Source organism: Nycticebus coucang, unplaced genomic scaffold (genome assembly GCF_027406575.1).
Source record: "Nycticebus coucang isolate mNycCou1 unplaced genomic scaffold, mNycCou1.pri scaffold_67, whole genome shotgun sequence".
NCBI lineage: Eukaryota > Metazoa > Chordata > Mammalia > Primates > Lorisidae > Nycticebus > Nycticebus coucang.
The window spans coordinates 580794-603382 of NW_026515582.1; the positions used below are offsets into that span (position 1 = coordinate 580794).

Genomic DNA, 22589 nt, shown 5'->3' on the forward strand with positions numbered 1-22589 from the left:
GAGCTGCTCACTCCTGGTCTGGCCACGTGGGAGGCACCAACTATGCACTCAATGGGCCCCCACCTGGCTCCCCCCAAGTACAGGCCCAAGTACAAGGGCAAATACTGTGTGGGTGAGCGGAAAAGCTTCCGCCTCTGCAACCTGCAAGCCTGACCCCCTGGCCGCCCATCCTTCCGCCACATCCAGTGCAGCCAGTTTGACGCCATGCTCTACAAGGGCCAGCTGCACACATGGGTGCCTGTGGTCAGTGACGGTGAGTCCTGCTGCCCACAGGGAAACTGAGGTTCAGAGGGCTGGTGTAGGCGGGAGGCCCAGTTGCCTGGCCCTGGGCTATTCCCACTGTTTGCCGGGTCTTTAGCCTTGTAGAGAGCCACCAGCCCAGCCAGACTGCAGCCCGGCTCGGGAGCCTCTGGCTGAGGTGCGTCATGGAAGGTCTTCAGGTGGCTCCACAACTCCTGCCCTGGATGTCCCTCATGGCTCCTCACTTGGCCCACAGTGAACCCCTGCGAGCTACACTGCCGGCCCTTGAACGAGTACTTTGCTGAGAAGCTGAGGGATGCCGTGGTTGATGGCACACCCTGCTACCAGGGCCAGGCCAGTCGGGACCTCTGCATCAATGGCATCTGCAAGGTGCGCCTGGGTGGGAAGAGGGCTCCCAGAACCACTGCCCCAGGTCTGCTTGTTCTCCTCTGGTCCCTTCTGGTCCCCCTCTGGCTACCCTCCCCAGGCTGTACCACTGGGCTTTCCAGCCAACCCTATCCTCACCGCGACATCTAAGGCAAAGCTGGCATTGGAGACCCGCCCAGTCGGGCCTCACACCCTTGCTCCCCGCTTCTGCCTCTGCAAAGTTGCCTTCCCACCTCACCCCCGCAATTGCCCCCAGCTTTTCCCTGTAAGCCTGTGCTGGCACAGCCCCACCAGGACACCAGGAAATAGGCAGAGACTCAACCTTTTGCTGGGCTGGCTGATCCGGGGCAGCAGTTTTTTGGGGGACAGAAAGGGGTGAAGTGAGGTGGTCCAGGTGACAGGCAGGGCCCTGAGCCACAGAGAAGTGCTCAGCATTTGGTAACAATTCCTATTCTTATTTTTAGTGACAGTGGTGGCCACTGCTCCTTGCTCACATCCCCAGCCACCTACCTGCCCCTTTCTTGCTCTCTAAGCCACAGGGGTGTGAGGCCTCTGCTCAGAGGAGCACCAGCTCCTGAGTCTCACACCCAGTGCTTTGGACATTGAATCCTGTTTCTGCTCAGGAGCCAATGGTGTGCCCACTCCCCACCCACCCACAGCCTTCTGTAAAAATTTCCCCATTTCTTGTCTGATGTTGCTCATGACACGCTTTTTTTTTTTATTGTTGGGGATTCATCAAGGGTACAATAAGCCAGGTTACACTGATTGCATTTGTTAGGCAAAGTCCCTCTTGCAATCATGTCTTGCCCCCAGAAGGTGTGGCACACACCAAGGCCCTGCCCCCCTCCCTCCTTCCCTCTCTCTGCTTTTCCTCCCCCACCATAACCTTAATTGTCATTAATTGTCCTCATATCAAAATTGAGCACATAAGATTCATGCTTCTCCATTCTTGTGATGCTTTACTAAGAATAAAGTTTTCCACTTCCATGCAGGTTAATACGAAGGATGTAAAGTCTCCATTTTTTTTAATGGCTGAATAGTATTCCATTGTATACATATACCACAGCTTGTTAATCCATTCCTGGGTTGGTGGACATTTAGGCTGTTTCCACATTTTGGCGATTGTAAATTGAGCTTCAATAAACAGTCTAGTACAAGTGTCATGACACGCTTTTAAGGGATGGATTGATCTTGTGTCACATCTGAGGAAACTGAGGGTCAGAGGGCACAGCTGTGGCAGGGCAGGGCCCAGGCCCGGGTGAGGGTTCCTGATGCTTGCTACACCCAGTTAAGAGAAGGTAGAGGTTCCCCTTGCCCCTGGCAGGCCCCTGAGGCTGGGGCAGAGGGCTGCAGTCCAGCACAAGAGCCTCCCTCCCTGTGTGTTGCAGAATGTGGGCTGTGACTTTGAGATTGACTCGGGTGCCATGGAGGACCCCTGTGGTTTGTGACATGGCAACGGCTCTACCTGTCACACCGTGAGCAGGACCTTTGAGGAGGCTAAGGTCCTAGGTATGAGGGGGACCCCTGCAGGGGAGGGGTGTTCTCTTAACTGGGTGGCCCTTCCCTGCCTCTCCCAAGCCCCAAACTTTGGCCCTGTGGTCCCCACTAGGGCTAGAGATGGCAAAGGGAAGCCTCCTTGCATGGTCTGGATTCTTATAGGAGTAAGGGGTTCCCTGGCCCAGGTGCAGAGACTTGTTCTCATGGGGTGTCCTGCTGTCTTAACGGCCCCAGGCAGAGCCAGCCAGGCTTGTGTGTCCCTGACCCCTTGCCCCTAGGGGGTTGTTGTCTTCTTGTGACTCTTCAGAAACCCTCCAGCTCTACTCCCTGGGCTCAGGCCTGTTTTGCAGACATTGCCCCAGACTGTGTGCTGGGTGATGGGGACACAATGGTGAAGACTTTGCAGCCTGGCAGCATGATAGCCCATTAGTGTGACAAAGGCAGTGGAGGGAGGCCCAGAGAGCTGTGAGAGCGCTGAGTCAGGGAAGACTTCCTATATGAGGTGGAGGTTGAGCTGAATCATAAAGGACTCAGACGAGGTCGGGAGGGGCATTCCAACCTAGGAAAGAGCTTGTGCCAAAGCCTGGAGATCAGAAAACATGTGCCCTGTCTGGGTGCTGCAAGGCAGACCTTGACTGCCAAGCCAACAAACGTAGATTTCATCCTGGAGATACAGTGCAGTGTGGAGGCTGCATCATATCCCAGCAGGATGTCTCTGTGCCTGTTTGCTCATCTGTAAAATGGGGCTAACAGGATACCTGTACTGTGGGTTATTACACATGAGCTAACACACATAAAGAGCTTAGTGTGGTATCAGATGCCCAAGGGGCATTCCACGAAGGGACAAAAGCAGCAGTGCAGGGATGCAGAGCATGTCCTGAGGCCCAGAACCTTTATTAAGGTTCTACTGGCCCAGAGTTTGGAGAGGAACCCAGCCTTATGACAATAAGACTAGTTTAGGTCCCCAGGAGAGGGGTGGTGGGGTATGGGCCATGGAGGCAGGATTTGGGGACCTTTGTGAGCTTTTGGTGACCTAAGATAGATTTGAGCATCTATGTTTTAGGGGAGCTCAAATAGTGGAATCAGTGGCATCAGCAGGTGGCAGGTGGAGAGAGAGGCAAAGGAGGGGGGAGGCAGCCAACCCTCTGGCCTTGGGCACAACCTGTGCATTACCCTTGGCCACAGGGTATGTGGACATAGGGCTGATCCCAGCTGGCGCGCGTCAAGGAGGTAGCTGAGGCTGCCAATTTCCTAGTGCTGTGGAGTGAAGACCCAGATAAGTACTTCCTCAATGGTGGCTGGACTATCCAGTGGAATGGGGACTACCAGGTGGCAGGGACCACCTTCACTTACGCACACATGGGCAACTGGGAGAACCTCACGTCCCCGGGACCCACCAACGAACCTGTCTGGATCCAGGTACTTGCTCCTGAGGCCCAAGTGGAGGGAGCAGAGGTGCAGTCCTTAGACCCAGCCCCTTGGGGCAGGGTGTGACCCTGGAGGGGTGAGCCCTGGGGCAGCCCTACTGCTGGAACCTCTGACCTGGCTTCCTCATCTCTAAGCAGCCCTGTGTGTAGCCCCAGTTGCCAGGGTTGTCTGGGATCAGGTGCCTTAGGGTGCTCAGCCTAGGTGGCAGGACTGGGAGGGCCGATGGTGAGGCTGCCCAGCACTCATGGGGTCCCTGCCTTCCGCCCAGCTGTTGTTCCAGGAGAGCAACCCCGGGGTGCGCTATGAGTACACCATCCACAGGGAAGTCCATGGCCATGGCGAGGCCACACCGTCAGAGTTCTCCTGGTACTACGGGCCCTGGACCAAGTGCACGGTCACTTGTGGCACAGGTGAGAAGAGGGGCAGGCATAGCTGCTGCCAGCAAGGGCTTTGTCTTCGGGCAGGGACGCTGCTTATCTGTCAGGCCATCATGGGTTTGGAACTTTGCTTCCCTGAGCCTCAGTTCCCCATCTGTAAAATGGGGCTAGCGATGGTCCCAGCTCATAGGTCCACAGGGAGGGTAGATAGGAAGAGGTACAGTGTGGGCATGTGGTGAGGGCTCAGCTGCTGGTGTCCTCCCCCTCTGCGCTCCCCACTCACTGGTGACTGGTCTCATGCCTGTACTTCTGCTCCACATCGGACACTTGACCCATCCCCCCAAGCCATAGTTGAGGCTGTCCCTGCCCTCCGGAGGCCTAGAACCTGAGGCACCTCCCGTTGCCCCAGGGAGGCTTGCAGGGAGCAAGAGGAAGAACAGTGGCAAGGCTGTCCCCACCCAACTACAGATTCACCCCCGTGACCCTCCCACACTGACTTAGTCCTTGACCATTTGAGAAAAGTATACCAACGGTCCTGCTCCCTCCCCATAGTGCCCTCAGTCTCCCCAGACCCTTGGTCTTCCCCCATCTGACAGTATTCCCTCATGACCCCAGTCTCCCACTGCCCCTGATCTCTTCCCCTGACACACACAGGTCGCTGTGTACCTGTGTCTCCTGCTCTGTCCTTGGGTCTCCGCTCATTCCTGCTCTCTCCCCCTCTTTGTGGTCTTCCTCTCTGTCTTTAAATTTACAAAGGTCAAAACCAACAACTACCTTTGATGCACCAGAAGTTAGAGGGCTTCTCTTTCAGCAAATTGGTAGCTTTGAATGTAGACCAATTAGGAATGTGTTTAGAGGTAAGTTCTAAAACCTGCCCAGTGCTGGAGCAGATGAGGGCTGTTTGTCTCAGGAAGTGCATGCCAGCGTGTTCAGTCCACACTGGCGGGACTGGTGGTGCCTTTAGGGACCTAACCCTCACACTCAGCTCATCACCACATCATCCTTCCCTGCTGCTGGGCTGTCCTCCCCCTGCCTCTTGTGATGCTCCAGACAGGAGCAAGAAGAAGAGAAGGGGTCCCCGGAAAGGGACTCAGGCCTTTCTCTCCCGCGCTCGGACTGTGTCCCAGACCCTGTAGTTGCAAAGGAGCTGCAGTGGGGCATGGCATCAGTAGGTCCCCTTACAGCCCAGGGCAAAGTCAGAGTCCTCCTGCTGGTGAGGAAGGAGGGGCGTGGATATGGGGCTGGGAGCTCAGGGAGGGCTCCCTGAGCAGGAGGAAGGAGGGACGTGGATGTGGGGATGGAAGCTCAGGGAGCCCTCCCTGAGCAGGGGGCAGAGTGAAGACAGATCCTGCTAGTGGTGGTCCTGCCACTGGGCTTCAATGGGCAATATGGAAGTGATTATCCCAGGTGAAGGGTCTGCAAAGACCTAGGGCGGGCCCTGGAAAAGGCCAGGAACAGTCACAAAACTGGGGGGCTGCAGGGCTTCAGGGCTGTAGAGGAATGGCCAGCTGGGTGTTGAGGTTTTTCTCCAGACTTTTTCTGAGTGCATTGGGAGGGGTGTAGACAATAGAGCGGCCTTGATGCCATGGGTGGGTTTGCATGCTCCTGTAACCTGAGCTTATAGGATGTGCCAGGCATAGGCTGAGCCTGCACGGGCATGATCACACCACAGTTTTGAGGCAGGTGTTATTGTTGCTCCCATTTCACAGATGAGTATACTAAGGTTCAGAAAGGCCATGCTTACTGCCCAAGGCCTCTCAGCTAGGAAGAGGTGGGGCTGGGCACCCACCCCATTAAACCTTCACACCCTGCCACCTGCCAGGGGTGGATTAGGGGTGAGCCCTGGGAGGGAAGTAAGGAGGAGGAAGGGCCCTGCTTTCATCCTGGCATATGCAGTGAGGCCCTGTTCTGGGAGGGTTCTGGGCAGAGGGTGTCTTTGGATGCAGTGCAGCTTGGACAGTGGGTGCCCAAGTCCCAGCTCTGCACGCCTATGTCTCCCAGGAGCAGAGGCAGAGTGTGTATTGCACAGAGCGGCAGGCGGGGCCCATGGATGAGGAGTACTGTGACCCTCTGGGCTGGACAGATGACCACCAGCGGAAGTGCAGTGAGGAGCCCTGCCCTGCTAGGTGACACCCCCAAGCACAGGCCCCACCAGGCCCCTGACTCCCAGGCATCCTGAGCTTGCCATGGGCACCTGTGGCAGCCAGGCTTCTGGCCTCTTCTTCAGGCTAAAACCCCGGGGCTGGCTGCCCACTGCCCCATCTAGGACCTGGAATGCCCCTATATAGCCAGCACCAGACTGGATACCTCTGGTCACTACTCTTTGGGTCCCTGGATGTGGACATTGGTCTCAGGTCTTGACCACCTCCCCTGGGGTAAGGGTAGTAGAATGGAGGAGGCTGTGTGCCATTTCACCAGGCTTCGGGGGCAGGCCATTGACCTGGGCTTGGGGCTCTGAAGAGCCATATGCCAGACCGAGTCCAGGCTCTGCCTACACCCTGAGTACCTGTGGTCCTGGCCTGGCCCTTGCTGTGGGCCTATCAGTGTCACCTGTCTGATGTCACCCGTGTGCCCCTTGCCAGGTGGTGGGCAGGTGAGTGGCAGCTATGCTTCAGCTCCTGTGGGCCTAGGGGCCTCTCCTGCCAGACTGTGCTCTGCATCCGCAGCGTGGGGCTGGATGAACAGAGCGCCCTGGAGCCACTGGCCTGTGAACATCTTTCCCGGCCCCTCGCCGAAACCCCTTGCAACCGCCATGTGCCCCGTCCAGCCACCTGGGCCATAGGGAACTGGTCTCAGGTGAGTGCTAGGGTGGGAGGGTCCAGCACCTGGCTCTGACCTGGTCTTGGGCTACAGGCAGGCAGACAGCTTTTGTGCCGTCATTACTGCCTGGTTCCTTAGGACCCAGCCCCTGACCCTGAAGCCTCCAGGATCAGGAAGCTCTAGGCAAGTCATGGCCACAAGCCATGGTCTTGAGTTGGGAAGGGCCAGAGAGAGCTGGCTGAAGCCTCTGCCATGGGGCAGTGGACAGGCTACCCCGCCTTGCCCTAGTGTCCCCTAGCAGGCCCCTGCTGGCCTAAGCCCCTCACCCTGGCCTCCTTTGCAGTGCTCAGTGACATGTGGGGTGGGCACTCAGCACCGAAGTGTCCTCTGCACCAATGACACCGGCGTCCCCTGTGATAAGGCTCAGCAGCCAGCAAGTGAAGCCACCTGCCCTCTGCCACCCTGCCCTTAGCCTCTGGACATGCTGGGCTCTGAAGGCTCAGGCAGCGTCTCTTCCAGCCATGAGCTCTTCAATGAGGTCGACTTCATCCCACGCCACCTGGCCCCACGCCCTGTGCCTCCCTCATCCCCTGAGCCAGCCAGCATGGGCAATGCCATCGAGGAGGACGACCTGGACCTGCCAGGGCCTGTGTTTGTCGATGACTTCTACTATGACTACAATTTCATTAACTTCCATGAGGATCTGTCCTATGATCCCTTCGAGGAGCCCCATATAGTCCCAGTGGTAACAGGGCATAGGACAGCAGGGCCCCTTGTGGGCACCCCCATGCCTACTACAGAGCCTCCTGTGGCTGGGGAGGAAGGAGTGCTGGGATCTCAGTCCCCTAGCCCTTGGCCCAGGCAAGCCAGCCCCACCCTGCCCCCACCCTTGGAGCAGACCCCTGAGATCCCCTTGGCCAATTTCTTGCCTGAGGGAGGCACCCCTATGGGGGCCCCGGGCCTTGGGCTCCCCAGCTTGCCCTGACCTCCTGCTTCAGTCCTTGGCATACCTAAACCTGCTGCCCCTGGGGGCCAAGATGAGCTCCTAGTAGAGGAGGACAGCCAGAGCCAGCTGCCCCCTCCATGGCAGGACAGGACCAATGAGGTTTCCAAGGATGATGAGGAACCTGTGGGCCATAGAGTACCCCTCCTGCCCCTGAGACCCAGCCCCATGCTGGCCCGTTTGCCTACCATTGGACCCACGCCCTCCTCTCCTAGACCTGATGTGCCAGAGCTGTGGACAGGGGGCGCTGTGGCCTGGAAGCCAGCTCTGGAGGGTGTTCTGGGGCCTGTGGACAGTGAGCTGTGGCCCACTGTGGCTCTTCCCCTCCTTCCTTCCACAGCTGGTCTACCAGAGATTAAGAGTGGGGACAGCCCCCTGGGGCTGGGGACTCCCACTTCTTCACCCTCAGGACTGAGCTTATGGGACCTTCCTTGGGACAACCCTGACTGGCACAGGGCACATGCCCTGGGTGACTGCCCTGAGCCCAGGACCTTTGGGCTAGGCTGAGTCCTCCAGCCCTGAGGCAACTCTGAGCTCTGGGCTACTGTCCACACTAGATCAGAACAGTATCACCGACAGCAGCAGAGCTCCTGAGGCCCAGCCCCTGAACCCCAGCCTGGCTGAGGAGGGGTCTCCCATGGACCTGCTAGCTGCGAGGAATGCCAGCTGGCAAGTAGGAAACTGGAGCCAGGCAAGTGGCATAGGTCAGGAGGGCTGTGTGTTTGTGCTAGACTTCCAACAGTTCAACCTCCTCATCTGAAAATGAGCAGAGCAAGACACAGGCCCTGGCCATTCTGTCTTCTGGGGGGCAGAGAACTGGCCGCCCATGGTGGGTGGAGGCCCGGTGAGGTGGGAAGAACACTGTCCAGCTCACTATTCTGCCCTCCAGAGGCCCCTGGGGCCAATCTGCCCATCAGGCCTCAGTTACCCTTCTGAGTAGTGGGGAGGGGCGATACAGGGGCTTTTGGGAAGGTAGTGGCAGGCATACATGAGGGTCAGCCAGGGAGTCCCCAGATTGTCTCTGTGGGAAAACTCAGCCCCTTCTGTTTGGAGCTGGGTGGGGCAGGCTGAGGCCACCAGGGCAGGTTGTGCCTCGGGGTTACCCAGCAGTTTAGTGTCTGGGACTACAACCCAGACTTCCTTGCCTACCACATGTGGGGAGCAATCAGGATAGCTGGTGCTACAGGGTCCCTAGGGACACTTAGTTGCTGGGAGGATTTTATTTTTTATTCTCATGGTGTCCTTGGGAGGTGGGTGGAAGTGTCCAATTCACAGATAAGGAACAAAGGCCCTAAAAAAGGGCCCTGGCTTGGCTGGTGAGGAAGGCCTGGAGGGGACGTGGCCCTCACAGCCTTTGCACCCTGCAGTGCTCTACCACCTGCGGCCTGGGCGCTGCCTGGAGGCCTGTGCGCTGTAGCTCAGGCCGGGAGGAGGACTGCATTCCCGCTGGCCGGCCCCAGCCTGCCCGCCGTTGCCACCTGCGGCCCTGTGCCGCCTGGCACCCAGGCAACTGGAGTAAGGTGCGTGCGTGAGGACGGAGCTAGGCGGGCAGCCCTGGGCAGGGTGGAGCCCTACATCCCTGTGGCCTGTGTTCTCCGTGGCAGGGGACGACTTTGCACCAGATCGTATTTGATTCCTAATCTCTTGGGAACTGTTTCATCTTTGTTTGGCCTGGTGTGTTTCTCTGCATTTTTTGGCCTCCTCTAGACTTCTTTCATCAGCTGTCCTTTGCTTGTCTTTTCCTTTTGTCCTATCCCAGCTGTTGCCTGAGCCAGCCTCTCCCTGGGGATTTTCAGGAATTCGCCTGAGTGGGGGAGGGGGGATTGGCCGTGGTGTGTGTGGCATGCACACAGGGTGTGTCACATGTGTCCCTTGGTCTACAGTGCTCCCGCAGCTGTGGTGGAGGATCCTCAGTGCGGGATGTACAGTGTGTGGACACATGGGACCTCCAGCCACTGCGGCCCTTCCACTGCCAGCCAGGGCCTGCCAAGCCACCTGCCCACTGGCGCTGCGGGGCCCAGCCCTGCCTCTGCTGGTACATCTCTTCCTGGAGGGAGGTGAGGCCTCAGGGTCCGGGGTAGAGCTAAGGGATGCCCTCAGACTTGGCTGCTCCCTGACCCCATCCCTGCCTACTCAGTGCTCTGAGGCCTGTGGCGGCTGTGAGCAGCAGCGTCTGGTGACCTGCCCAGAGCCAGGCCTCTGCGAGGAGGTGCTGAGGCCCCCCAGCACGCAGCCCTGCAACACCCACCCCTGCACACAGTGGGTGGTAGGGCCCTGGGGCCAGGTGAGTTAGGGGTTGCAGGAGGAGTGGTCCCCAGCTGAGCCTCAGTGCATTGAAGAAGAGTTCTTGGGCGCAGTGTGCACCAGCTCCCTGTGGCCGCTACAGATACAGTGGTGACCAGATGAGGCCCCACCCTGCTGGTGCTCACAGCCTGCCAGGAAGAATCATGGACAAAGGAAAATGGACATGTGCTGCGATGTCAGGGAGGGGCCAAGGAGGAGGGAACTTAGGGTTGAGGCCTGAAGGAGGGTCAGTGATGCCAAGAACAGGGACAGATGGGACAACAGGGGCAAAATCCTGAGGCAGGAATGGTGAACTGGCAAAGGGGCTTCAGGTGGGCAGGACCTTCCTGCCAGGCCTGTTTATTGCTGAGCGGATCAAGAATCACAGATCTGGCCCTGACCCAGGCCCAAAAGTGACCCTGGGCAGGTTGCTTGGCCTTGCCAGGCCACTATTTTCTCATCTATAGAATGGGATGGGAGGGTTGCAAGGATTAATAAAGTAACACAGTGAAGTAAAGGCTTGGCAAAACACTGGCAGATTAAACTTACTTTTAAGGCTTTTTAAAAATATCAGACCCTAGTTGAAAAGAATAAAAACTTTCTACCACCTCCCCTGTGTCCCTTGGGGGCAAGGGGTCCCACCCAAGTCTCTGCCCACTGGTGCATCCAGGTTCCATCCGGGGCCCCTGCCCAGGCTCATCAGGCATGTCCTGTGTGAGGAGCTTGAAGCCTCGTGACCCTGAGGGCTGCCCTTGTCCCTATGTCTACCCCTCTGCAGGAGCAGACTGTGCAATAAAGGGGGTGGCAGTGCCCAGTGGGCCCTGGGAGCAGGACTGGGCCTTCCATGGAGGCAGAGAGCTGGGGCTGGGAGGCCAGTCAGGAACAGGGCTCAAGGACAGCTTCTTAGAGGAGTGGCACTGCCCCTGAGGATGCCTGATTCCCCACGGTGGGGGACATGTGGGACACTCACTCCTTTGCCCACTCTGTGCAGTGCTCAGCCCTCTGTGGCGGTGGCATCCAGCGGCGCCTGGTCAAGTGTGTCAACACCCAGACAGGGCTGCCTGAGGAAGACAGTGACCAGTGTGGCCATGAGGTCTGGCCTGAGAGCTCCCGGCCATGTGGCACCGAGGACTGTGAGCAACTGTGAGCTGGTTGAGCCTCCACGTGAGTGCCCCCTCCCAGGGTTACGGTGGGTTGGGAAGGACACGGGGAAGTGGGGAGACACCATCACCCCAATGGCACTTGCTGGCCCATGTTGCAATATAAGGCATAGGACACCATGCAGAAGCTGGGGCTGTGCCAGGAGTCAGCAGAGGAAAATGCAGCTACCTGGGTGTCCTGCAGGCTGCTGTCTTTAGCCTTTTGGGAGCATAAGGACAGGCCTTGGCCCCTGGTGGTTGTGTGACCTTGTGTAAGCTTTCTTTCCCTCTGGTTCTTAGTGTCCCCATAGTGAAACTAGAGATGGCCCCAAGGCTGTGTGAGGGCTGGGCCTGGCTAAGACCCCATCCCCAGCTCTGACCTGTCCATTCCTGGCCAGAGGAGGATGGTTGGAGGTGAACAGTGGAGCTGCAGGAAGGGGCCCCTCCCAGGGTCTTGCTAGCTCCCAGCTGCCGGTGGCTTCCGGGCTAGCTGGGACCTCCTGGCAGAAAGGCCTGAGCTGGAGGTGTCTCTGGACACCCCCTATACACAAACACTTCGTCTGGCCCGGCCACCCCAGCAGTGCTGTTTGCAGGAAACTGCATGGCCCTGGATCACACCTGGGCTGGCCTGGGGTCACACAACTGCTGTGGCCTTGGGCTCCGTTTCCTTTTGCGCCCTCATTGCCTCCTGTAACCCCCATCACTGCAGAATCAAGGTCTGTCTATGTAGAACCCAGTATTGCATGGGTACCCCCCTCACAGTCACCACTGTCCCCCATCGCACAATTGGCATCTTCCAGTCTAGGGTACCCAGGGGCTCAGCACTGTGTGTGTGAAGAGCCTGTCTCTAGGGGCTATCCATCCCCTCCCCACCTGCCTGCCCATCCCCTGGCCCTTGCAAGTGTTCTCTCCTGCAGCACTGGCTCAGGCCCAGAGTGGCCACTGCTGCACCTTGTACCCCTGCCTCCCATCCCGTTACCTCAAGGCCTGGTGGAAATTCCCCCACCCTGCCCTAGTGCTGGGCCTACTGTTCTTGCCTTCAAGGCTAGGGCTTAGGTAGTTATAGATCCAAGGTGGTTGACACAGGTGGTGAGGCTCAGCACAGGAACTCAGGGCCCCCAGGCCTAGAACAAAGGACGGGCCTGGCCAAGAGGTCCTGGGCTGGGCTACAGGGAGGGCATGTAAGGAGTTTGGGCAGCACTATGAACTGTCCACGGTGACAGGATTTCTGCCATTGGTGAATGGTGGAGGGGCATCCAGAGAGGGGCCTTGGACCCTGAGGCCCTAGAATTCCCAGAGTGTTTAGATGGTCTGTGGCAGGACATGTGCAAAGCCTGGAAACTCCAGGATGTGTGGTCACCATGGCAGGGCAGCTGACACAGCATCTGTCTGCCCTGGGAGATGGGATTATCAACAGGAGGGAGCTGAGGCCTAAGAGGTGAAGTGGCTTGTCCCAGGTGGCCCATGCCACTGGGAGGCAGGTTTGCAGCTATGTATTTGGGAGCTGCCACCGGGCGGGGCTAGAGGAGCCTGCCCTGCTGCTCCCTCATGTCCTCTGCAGGGCCCAGGGGACGTGTAGGCTCAGGGCTGGCTATTGCCCTCCTGTTCCCTGCCCCAGGAGGTCTGCTGGAGTGAGCATAGCCTGGGCAGCAGCTGGGGGCTGTCAGCAGCAGCAGCAGCATCATTGGGAAGAAGCCAGGAGGCTGGCAGCAAGCCATTTCCCCAAATAGACATGGGGCAGGAGGGCCCAGCCAGGCCTCTATCCCTGCCAAGTGGCCTGCAGCCTCCCTCCATCCCAGCAGACCTGGCTCAGTCCCAGTCCCTGCTGATGGCTTACATGGCCAGGGTTGAGACCTACTCTGCACTGTCTGGGCTGGCTTCTTCTCTTCTCATGGGCATGTGAGGTGGCTGGGGTGGTGGTGGTGGGGTATCTCAGGGCCTTTTCTCCAGAAACATGAGCCCAGAGGCCTAAGAGAGGTGGGACAGGTTTGCAATTCCTGGTTTAGAAGAGCCCCTCCAGGAACGGAGTGCCCTCTGCCCTTGAGGGGCTGTTGAGGCCTCTGTGAGGTTGTGGGGAGCCAGACTCTTGGGCCGTGCATCCCTGTCCCACCTGCTCCTGCCTCCCTCGCAGGTTGTGAGCGTGACTGTCTGTCCTTCGGGTTCTGTCAGACCCTGCGCCTCCTGGGCCGCTGCCAGCTATCCGCACCCAGTGCTGTCGCACATGCCCCCTGCCCGGACACAGTGCCCCCTCCTGGGGCCAGCAGCGGGTCGCCCGCCGCTGACCTAAACCCCAGCCTGAACCAGCACCAGGACACACAGACCAACTGTTTGACGCACAGACCTCAGTGCCCACCATGGGCCCCTGTGCCCTAATGGTGCTAATCTCCTCCTGTCCCCCTCAGAAAAGGTATTTTTTTATTCTGACAGTTGTGTAACATTTATTATTATTTTACATAAATAAGCGTCGACCATTCCAAAGGACAGCTTGGCTCCATCGTGGGTTTGGGGAATCTCAAGTTAGAAGCTGCCTCCCCCACGCCTCCAAAAGGCTGCTGCCCTCAGGGTAGGTTAGCAGGGGACCTAACCCATGAGGGGAAGGAGGGTGCCTAATGTGGACATGGAAGGGCTCAGAAGCCAGGTGGGTGGCTTTCCAAGGGAAGGCCTGTCTGCAGAGGGCTAGACCATGGAGACAGGGTGTACAGCTTGGCCAATGCTCCTACCACACCCCTGATTTGCTTGGTGCCTCTCGCCTAGGCCCCCCAGTCCTGCCCAGGGCCTCCCACTCTGAGGCCCTCGGAAGCCTGTATTTTCCAGAAACTGAGCCACATGTATCCACCAAGTACCAAGGCCCATCATGTCACCCATGGGAACTGCTCCCCAGAGTGATGGGGCCTGAGGCCTCATGGGCACCTGCCTGTCCTGTGCTGTGTTAATGCCTCTGCACAAGGGTGGAGAGTAAGAAGCAGGCTGGCCAGTGCCCTTCTGGGGCCCCATGTATCCTTTTCCTCATCTCCATGCTCAGCTGGGGCTGGTCACAGCTGACTCAAGGTGGTCCTTTCCACACTGTCAATCCCCAGTACCAGGCTCTTGCCACACTGACCTGTGGTCCAGCCATCTGGTACCTGCCCACCCACAGCCCTATGCTGCCCATAAAAGCTAGTCCCAGGAGGCCAGACTCCGAAGGCACAGAGGTGCACTGCCTTCTCCAGGCCCAGCCTGCATTGTCCCCTCCCATTGGCTGAGCCCTGGACTCAGCCCCTTCCTAACTTTTCCTGACCTGTCTGCCTGGAAGGTGTTCTGTTTATGCCCTTCTCCAAGTGGGAGGTACTGAGGTTCTGAGAGGCCCCTGCATACTTCTCATTCTGTTCTCCAGTGTATCCCCGACTGAAACATGATGGGGTCCTGGAGGCATACATGTGGCAGTGTGTGGCCACACATGCGGCTGGGGTAATTGCTGGGGGTGAGGGAGGCACTGAAAACCACTCCCCTGAGACTGAGGCCAAAAAACAGTACAGAGGTAGGACCCATCAAAATGGGTGTCTGTCCAGGATCTAGAGGAGATAGAGGGACTATGGGCATTGTACTAATGGGGTGCTGATGGGACCACTGCTCTCCAGTTCACACACCCCTCAGTGAAGCATCAACACACTCCACTTTCAAGTCCAGAGCCTCGACTAATTTGACTCTTACCGACCCAGTCTGATTGGTTAGAAATCTGATGAAGAAGTGGAACCAATAGGCTCCTGACCAGGTGTCAGCAGTGCCCCTGGGCCTCCGGCCCAGTGTAACTCTGTGCGGTGGTAGCTCTGTTCCCTTAAACAGACATGACCAGGTGTCAGCAGTGCCCCCGGGCCTCCGGCCCAGTGTAACTCTGTGTGGTGGTAGCTCTGTTCCCTTAAACAGACATGACCAGGTGTCAGCAGTGCCCCCGGGCCTCCGGCCCAGTGTAACTCTGTGCGGTGGTAGCTCTGTTCCCTTAAACAGACATGACCAGGTGTCAGCAGTGCCCCCGGGCCTCCGGCCCAGTGTAACTCTGTGTGGTGGTAGCTCTGTTCCATTAAACAGACATGACCAGGTGTCAGCAGTGCCCCCGGGCCTCCGGCCCAGTGTAACTCTGTGTGGTGGTAGCTCTGTTCCGTTAAACAGACATGACCAGGTGTCAGCAGCACCCAGGGCCTCCGGCCCAGTGTAACTGTGTACGGTGGTAGCTCTGTTCCATTAAACAGACATGACCAGGTGTCAGCAGTGACCCCGGGCCTCCGGCCCAGTGTAACTCTGTGCGGTGGTAGCTCTGTTCCCTTAAACAGACATGACCAGGTGTCAGCAGTGCCCCCGGGCCTCTGGCCCAGTGTAACTCTGTGCGGCGGTAGCTCTGTTCCGTTAAACAGACATAACCAGGTGTCAGCAGTGCCCCCGGGCCTCCGGCCCAGTGTAACTCTGTGCGGTGGTAGCTCTGTTCCGTTAAACAGACATGACCAGGTGTCAGCAGCGCCCAGGGCCTCCGGCCCAGTGTAACTCTGTGTGGTGGTAGCTCTGTTCCATTAAACAGACATGACCAGGTGTCAGCAGTGCCCCTGGGTCTCCGGCTCAGTGTAACTCTGTGCGGTGGTAGCTCTGTTCCGTTAAACAGACATGACCAGGTGTCAGCAGCGCCCAGGGCCTCCGGCCCAGTGTAACTCTGTGTGGTGGTAGCTCTGTTCCATTAAACAGACATGACCAGGTGTCAGCAGTGACCCCGGGCCTCCGGCTCAGTGTAACTCTGTGTGGTGGTAGCTCTGTTCCGTTAAACAGACGTGACCAGGTGTCAGCAGTGCCCCAGGGCCTCCGGCCCAGTGTAACTCTGTGCGGTGGTAGCTCTGTTCCATTAAACAGACATTATGATTATGCCAGACGCCCTGCACTTCTTTCGGGAGTGTAAAAGTCACTTATTTATCTTAGGCACTTAGTTTTCAGAGGGCCAGTCAATGCACTGAACATTGTGTGGTCTGTAAATTCTGATCTTGTTTTTAGCTATTATCTGTCGGATGTACTTAGAACATCATTTCCCCCACCTTTCTGGCAGTTTTTGGTTCCACACAGGCGAGTTCCCTGTTGTTTGTGTTTATAGAGGGGTGACCATGAAGCACAGTCAGAAGAGGCAGTTTCTCCAGATGTGTTGGTTTTCAGATGCTATTTTCTGAAACAGTATTTTTTTCCTGTTGAAATATCATTATTCTTATAATTTAGAAGTGTGGTTTCATATTTATAAAGAACTCTGTGCAGTTAAGCCGATTTTCTCTTAGTGGTTTCTTATCAATGACACACTGATATTAAACAGTGTGCGAGGCGGTGGTGATAGGAGCCGACTGCCATCCCGTGAGAGGCAGGAAACGAGCAGTTTGGGTCGGCCGCGCCCATGGCACTTCACACCTGAGGCTGGTCATGAACTGGAGGTGGGTGGCAGGTAAGTGCGGCTCTGCACCCACACTGCAAGGTGTGTGCTCCCCTGGGCGGCAGAGATGGGCTCCTCCAGCTCACCTGCTGGGGGGCTGTGTGTGCTCCAGGCCAAATAAGCTCTGCTGAGACCCCCGTGTTCACTGCTTTCCCTACACTGTCTTTCTGTTTCCAGTGAGATTCTTTACACTTCGTTCAATCTTTTTGGCACTGTCCAGTGTGAATGCAGTGCACATTTTTGCCCATGTCATTATAATAATGGCTCTAATGCTTATGGGCTGTCACACTTTTGTTTCTACTTTTTAAGAAGGTTGCAGTGGAAACAGATGGAAAGGAAATCGGCCCTTTTTTTCTTTAGTTTCTCCTTTTAAATAACTGTATTTCTTTCTATGATTCCCTAGTTAATATGAATTGCTTCTTTCCTGTCTCCCTTGCTTCTCCAGAGTTCGTAGTGACAGTGAGAGGGAGGGTGGTGTGGGAGAGGTCACAGGTCGGCACTGAGAGCCATCCTCTGTCATTGCTTGGGTGTCTTCAATTAAACTGAGAAGCAAACACATAAAACATTGTGAGGATATATTTTGTGCTGCAGGGACTGTAGGAAAGTTAATGAAGATTGAAGCATATTTTTTCATGTTTGTTTATAATTTTTCACCTTTGCTCTTCTAACACAAGAAGTATATGGTCCAGTCATGACCCTCCTTGCTTGGCAATTCCCAGGAGTAGAGAGTCTTTTAATAACTCAAAAAAAAAAAAAAAATCTTGTTTGTACCATTAGCAGAACCAGGAGCAGAGAGGGAACACCAGTGTGTCAGGACCATACTTTGGTTTATGTGGTTTATTGTGGTTATATTCATTGAATACAGGGTTGCTAATTTTGATTTCATATTTAATAAATACAAAATAATTATGAAATATGTAAATTTTATTTATAAAAAACAGGTTGTCAGACACTGTGGTTCTTATCTCTCAGGTCTAGCGTGTCAGACACCTGTATTCTCCACACATTCAAAAATAAAATGTCCTTATCTCTCAGGTCCAGAGTGTGCCTCTTCCCTGGCCCATGGCCCTCCTGCCCCGGGCATCAGCTTTCAGGGGGCTCATCCTGTACCACACATTTGCTCACCTTCATCCCTCACCATCTGCACTGCTAACCCTCAATGTTAGACTGTACAGTTGTGCAGTTTTGCATGTTTTAAAATTATTGAAACATCATACTCCATTTATTCTACTGTTTCTGTTTTTGTTACATCAAGATTTTGGTTTTTCGATTTATCCAATTTGTAGCAGGTAGCTGTAGTTTGATAACTGTCACTACACACTGTTTTCTTTAATAGGATTGTACTATGGTTTGTTCATCAATTTCAGCACTGGGGAAATTGATATGGATCTCTGTTTTTCGTTTTTAGACTTGTTATTCCTCCCATGACTGTTAATTTTGTTAGAATAAATTTGTACCTGGCACACATAGTCTAGTTTAGAGGATTAATTGGGAGTCTAATTGCATACAATGAGCATTACTAGAGATTAGACCAGGCGTCCTCAAACTGCGGCCCATGGGCCACATGAAGCAGTGTGAATTGTATTTGTTCCCATTTTGTTTTTTACTTCAAAAAAAAAGATATGTGCAGTGTGCATAGGAATTTGTTCATAGTTGTTTTTTTTTTTAAACTATAGTCCGGCCCTCCAACGGTCTGAGGGACAGAGAATTAGCCCCCTGTTTAAAAAGTTTGAGGACGCCTGGATTAGGCTCTAAGAGATTTCTACAAAACGTAACTCCCATATCGTGACATATTCTGGGTTTCTCCATGTGTCACCAAACCTATTTTTTCAATATTTATCTAAAGGAAGTAATTTTTATTTCATAGTTTTTATTTATCGGATTGCAGGTGGGTTGGAGCATCTTTTTACATGTATTTCAGACATTTTTCCTGTGAACTCATTACTGTAGACTCTTATACCTAGGAGAGGAGACTGTATATCTTTGTACTGTCAGTCTGCAGGCTATATGTTCTGGATATTTATACTTTGTTACACATTTTTTGTGTTATAATATTTTCCCCAGCATTTCTCTTCCATTTTTGTGTCTTAAAGACTTTCTTATTTTTCCAAGTCATGTTAAATTAATCATCATTTGCATTATTATGCAAGTTTTGTTTCTTTATTTAGAAATGTCTAACATAAGACTAAAATGATAGACACCTATTCACGTTTTTAAAACTAAACTTGCCCTTCACTTTGAACTAAGTTGATTCATCTAAGGTGATTTTTGAGGCTATCAGGTCAGTATCTCAGCATATTTGCTGTGATCCACTTGCAGTACCTGACCGGTCAGGCATAAGCCAGCACTCACGCATCAGGTGAGCCTGAGCCTTTCTCTGTGGTTTCTGGGGTCTTCATCCCCACACCAAGGGACCATGGCTTAATTGGTACAGCACTTGGAGACTATAGAATCTGACACTGATATTTCAGAATACATATTTGATATTTTCACTCATAAAAGAACACTGCTCTAGCATTGCTGCTACTCACATCATGTACAACATTTATATGCATAAAGAAAGCCATTGGAGTCTTGTCATCATTCAATGGTATTTTTCAGAGAGGTAAGAAAATGCAACCAACTGGCTAAGGATGGTGGCTCACACCTGTAACCCCTCCCTGTGGGAGGCCAAGGCAGGAGAATTGCTTGAGTCCAGAAATTCTAGACAAGCCTAGGCAAACATAGTTAGACCGTCATCTCTACCGAAAGTATGAAAGAAGGAAGGAAGGAAAGAAGGAAGGAAGAATTCTAACTATGACAGAAATGAATATTTGATTGCAATGTCTTTTCCAACGAATATTTAAGAAAATAGATGGAACTCATGAATTCATTGTTCTGCTTATACCAGGACTGTTTTGGATACTGTTTTTCCTGTATTTTCTAAACTAAAGAAAGGAGATTTTCCCTTTATTATATGAAGTGAATGACTCAAAATATAAAAGACCATGTGGATGTTCCATGAACATGTGTTTGTTCCATGAACATAATCTTTCACTGAAAATGATGGACTTATTTTCTGATTCCCCCAAATTCTCCCTCAGAAAACTTCATCTCGCCTATTATATATATATATATATATATATATTTTTTTTTTTGAGACAGAGTTTCAGAGTTTCTGTTGCCCTCTGTAGAGTGCTTGGCATCACAGATCACAGCAACCTCTGGCTCCTGGGCTGAGGTGATTCTCTTGTCTCAGCCTCCCAGTAGCTGGGACTACAGTCACCTACCACAATGTCCGGCTATTTTTTGTTGCAGTTTGGCTGGGCCAGTTTGAACCCGCCACCCTCAGCTATATGGGGCTGGTGCCCTACTCTTTGAGCCACAGGTGCCACCCCTCCTATTATATTCTTTTCACTGAGAAAGACACGATCACTTATATAGAATCAGATCGACTCGATGGATACCTAGGTCCTCAGGTGGAAGAAACGTGCTGAGATTTGCCTCTGTGCATCAGCCAAATCAGTGTTTCTCAAATCATTATCGTTCATTACAATCCTCTGGAAGATTTGCTAAACCATGGATGGCTGTCCTCACCCATTGAGTGTCTCATTCAAGTGGTCTTGGGAGGAGCTCCGAATTTCCATTTCCAACAAGTTCCAGGTGATACCGATTCTACTGGAGCTGGCAGCAAACCACAAGCCACAAACATTTATTCAATCCAGGTTGTCCTTAGCATTTTCTAACTGACTGGTTGCACTGTATTTTAGCACTGCATGTGCTTTATAGCAATTTTTAATTTACTTTTGGTTTTGATTAATATTCTTGATCAGTATCTACAAACTTTGGGAACCACGTTTTGTCTGAAATAACCTTTTTCTTGTAATGATGTAATTCCCTGAGGAATTGTGTTCTATGTGACCACTAGCAGAGATGATGGAACAGCACACTGAGAACTCACACTGTTGGAGGCAGCTTGCTTATACCTTTATTCACCTACACCTATTCACTCATCAAATATTTGTAAGTACTCACTATGTCCTGCACAGTATGTTACCTGCTGAGAATGGGGTCTGAATAGGAGATACAACCTGTATGTCTTCTAATTTACACTATTGAAAAACGACCAGCTCTTCTGTGTTTATATACAGAAAGACTGTCCTCCCTCTGAGGGTCAGTCGAAGTTTCACTGTGAAATAATTTTTTCTCCTAAGGTGGACTGATATATAGAATTTGTTAGATTGACAGGAGTTAATATCAGGCTGATAGGAGCAGTGTGGCCAACCAGGTCTGTCCAGAATTTAGAAACTGTTCATTAAGGTGGAATCACACACCCAAAGATTTTCAGAACCGCAGGGAGCTCACAAAGCACGTGAGCAAGCTGAGTGCAGTGCACGTTTAGGTAGCAGACCACAAGAGATGATTTCAATGTAAAGAAAATGGGACAACAGAATTTTGCGTTTTATACTGTTTTACTGAATAACAATAAAATGAGATTCCATGACAGTACAAAACCTTCAAGACAATAAAGTAGGGTTGATTTTCTTCAGCTGAGAAGGGCTCCCCAGCACATGGAGGTCCCAGACCTGCAGTCAGGTTCCTGCCTCATCCCTGCTCATTTGTGTTCAGTGATAACGAAATGCCTGACAGGGAAACACAAGGAGCCAGCGCGGCACATCCATATAAGGGAACTCTTGGCAACGTTCACAAAACTCACACTCCCACTCTGCAAATCAAGATACACACCAACCCGGCCCACAGGTTTCTCTACAAACTGAGGAATTGCTGGGGAGGTTGTCCAGAGAGTGTACTGATTATCCTGCCTCACACATGTCCCCAGGAAGCATTGTGCCAAGTCTGCGTATCGGGTAATCTCTACCCCTAGAGCCCAGTCCCGAGAGTCGTCCATATCCAGCTCCCAGTAATACTTCCCAGCAGTGAAGACCTGGTCTCCCCAAGCAGCAAAATAGTTAGATTACTCAGGATTCAAAGACTGATCTTGATTGCGAGATCTAAATGTGAAGTCTCTCAAATCGTCAAACAGCCTGATGTGCTGATTGCTTGCTTCATTGTGGAAAGAAGACAATAGTTCATTAAACATCTATTTTACAAATAAATTATCTCTGAGATATGAAAGTCTACCTGGATGGTCAGTGGAATAAATAGGCCAAGACAACCAAGAAGGCAGTTCTGGCAGAACTGTATTAATTCACAAGCTACCCATAAAAATGAAGCAGAAAGAAGGATCTAATCACAGTGGGGAGATTCCTTCAACTTCAGAGACTGTAGCGAATGAGGCCATGCCTACCACTCCCTGGTTACATTTCATGGCACATGGAATTCTGGAGTTATAATTCCATAGCAATAAACTTCCTTACATTTCCCTTCCTGCTTCCTGCTTTCTCAGAAGGATCTGAGACCTAGAGAAATGGTGATCACCCTGCCCATGTTACTGTAGGCTAGCTCCTGAGCACTTAAGCTAAATATGCCTGTGAGAACGTGACTTCCTGCTAGGAATTCTGTGCCTTTCACTCCTACTTTCATGTTGCACCTAATCTGCCACTCTACCTCAGGCTTAGCACACCTGCCTTAGCCTTAGATGTGCTGCTGGGCTCTAGGTCCTGCCTCCTTAACCACTGACTTTCTTTCTGCTTATAAAATGCGGTCTGCATTTACTTTATTCATGCATTTTTATGATAATTTCAATTGAAATTCCCATTATATGAAGTCCAATGTTTCAAAATTTTACAGGAAATATATTTTAAGATGAAACGTCAGCATCGCTAATTGCATTTAATAAGAGCTCAGAGGTACTGAACACATTCACAGTTCTGCACGATTCCATGCATTGACAAGCTCCCTAAGAATTATTCCAATTCTAATAGAGACCTTTTGCTTGATATTTTTTTCTCATTCTAGTTTTGCACCAGCTTCCTTTTACTGTAGTGCAATAAACACATGTCTATCCTGTTCACGGCATTACTTTCTCTCCTAAAGGAAAGACCAATGAAGAAGGAAACACTGGCTATAGGAAACATGATCAGAGTGGACTTGGGCATTCCCAG

The 22589-nt window shown here is 53.1% G+C and overlaps 1 protein-coding gene across 1 annotated transcript in view; it reads left to right on the top strand.

Moving 5' to 3' along the window:
* LOC128579405 (A disintegrin and metalloproteinase with thrombospondin motifs 7-like) overlaps positions 1 to 13561 on the top strand; it is a 137842-nt gene extending 124281 nt beyond the window's left edge. The window contains 18 exon segments of the mRNA XM_053581521.1: positions 84 to 253; positions 497 to 630; positions 2016 to 2136; positions 3310 to 3349; positions 3351 to 3543; positions 3821 to 3956; positions 4141 to 4151; positions 5934 to 6055; positions 6512 to 6725; positions 7033 to 8117; positions 8119 to 8383; positions 9060 to 9212; positions 9576 to 9749; positions 9830 to 9976; positions 10967 to 11116; positions 11118 to 11139; positions 13246 to 13308; positions 13311 to 13561. Of these exon segments, the coding sequence (XP_053437496.1) occupies positions 84 to 253; positions 497 to 630; positions 2016 to 2136; positions 3310 to 3349; positions 3351 to 3543; positions 3821 to 3956; positions 4141 to 4151; positions 5934 to 6055; positions 6512 to 6725; positions 7033 to 8117; positions 8119 to 8383; positions 9060 to 9212; positions 9576 to 9749; positions 9830 to 9976; positions 10967 to 11116; positions 11118 to 11139; positions 13246 to 13308; positions 13311 to 13396 (3286 nt within the window). The 3' untranslated portion in view covers positions 13397 to 13561.
* The last annotated feature ends 9028 nt before the right edge of the window (positions 13562 to 22589 follow it).